Here is a 1,729-nt window from a genome sequence, read left to right as displayed (position 1 = left end):
CCAATTTAAATAAGAAAAGAAAAAAGAAAAAGAAGGTAAACTTTTTTTTCAAGAATTAAATAGTTATATTCTATCCCTGCAGGATGGATTCTCTGAATATTCACTTTTTAATTTATAGCCTGAGATTTCTCTCTTGTGGATCGATTAGGTTGAAGCTCGATTAGGCAATCAAGCAATCAGTAGATTCTGCTAATTAATGCCCTCTGACGGTTGCCCATGACATTCTGACGCTGTGATGGTCCATTGAGATTAATAGATACATACGAGCATGGGGTCACAAGTTTCCCGCTTGACCTAGAGATTACGCCAGCAGGTCTAAGTTTTAGCTTGTATTCTATAGTACTATCTCTCACTAGCTTGTATATTAATTTTCAAATCGATCTCTCTGTTCCTATACACTTGAGAGCCTACTGAATAATACACGTCGATATTTTGTACAAAAATGGAAAATATCAGAGAAGCGCGTGGTCACTAAATGTTTTTATTTAAAAGGCCTAACGCCATTTCAAATTAAAGAAAAAATGGATTCCATAGTGAAAGATTCTTCTCCATCATATTCGATGGTTAATCAGGGAGATTCTGATTTTGAGAAAGGTCGCACGAGCACATCTGACGAACCACGTTCAGAACTCCCCGTTAAGGTCGCAACTCCCGAAATAATCGAAAAAATGAGTAAAATGCGGATAGAGGACTGCAGATCAACTGAGCGTGGACGCAATATCTTACATGAATATTTGGGCATGGCGAAGCACTGTGCTAGGTGGGTGCCGCTTTTGTTAACAGTCGATCAAAAATCTTCGACAACGCACCTCCCCATAGGTCGGTCGTGGCGATGGCTAAAATCAACGAATTGAATTTGGATTTGTTTCCTCATCGACCATATTCACCAGATTTGGCCCCAGCGAATATCATCGGTCCCTTAACCTTGGAAATAACTAGGAGATAAAAATTTCAAAGCAGCGAGAAAGTCATCGATGCTTTAAATGAGTATTTTGAGTTAAAATTATCAAATAAATTTTGTTATTTGACATTTTTTTATTATCATAAACTATGCAATAAATTACAGTCAAAATACATTTTCCTGTTATCAGGAATACCATTTTTATTTGGGATACGCAAGATCTTGAATACTAATTTATTCTCCATTGCGTTTCGTTACAGAAATAATTGAAAACATATAGCTGCCTCGGTGCTTAAAGCATTAGGTTCCGTTATTTGATTCTCTAAGAACTTTAAATTTGAATCAACATTTAAAACACTGTCTAATACGTTTATTCACTTAAGGCTTGAATATGCCTCTTTTGTTTGGGCGGCCGATGTTCAATAATTATCGGTATGAGCTCAGATTGGTGCGAAAGAAATTTCTGACATATTTAGTGTTTGGAAGAACAGGTAATTATCCGCAGTATGGGTGCATTATCTTCAGCTGTACGATGATTCTAATTTTCTAAAGTTGGAGGAGAGGCGGATTTATTCTTGTGTGATGTTTTTGTATAAAATGTTGCGGGCCGATATCACAAGTCCATATCTATTAGGGCAACTTCCTTTCAATGCTCTTTCACGCTTAATCGTACTACAAAACCGTTCTACTTGTCTCTACCTGATAGGCCGGTGGATTTTAATTCACTCGAATACGTCATGTGAAATCACCTCAGTTTGAGGTGCCAACGTCTCTTTATTATTATTACTCTTAATATAGTTATTTCTATTACTAAATATCAAGACATAA

The 1,729-nt window shown here is 36.5% G+C and overlaps 1 protein-coding gene across 1 annotated transcript; it reads left to right on the top strand.

The window, feature by feature from the left end:
• Nucleotides 1-521: 521 nt before the first annotated feature.
• LOC117174456 lies at nt 522-854 on the top strand. The gene has a single exon (XM_033363599.1). It carries the CDS (start codon nt 522-524, stop codon nt 852-854), a length of 333 nt encoding a protein of 110 aa, XP_033219490.1.
• Nucleotides 855-1,729: the final 875 nt, after the last annotated feature.

Source organism: Belonocnema kinseyi, chromosome 6, assembly GCF_010883055.1.
Source record: "Belonocnema kinseyi isolate 2016_QV_RU_SX_M_011 chromosome 6, B_treatae_v1, whole genome shotgun sequence".
In the NCBI taxonomy this organism is placed as follows: Eukaryota; Metazoa; Arthropoda; class Insecta; order Hymenoptera; family Cynipidae; genus Belonocnema; species Belonocnema kinseyi.
The sequence above is the reverse complement of the archived record's forward strand: the minus strand, read 5'-3'. Positions and strand labels throughout refer to the sequence as shown.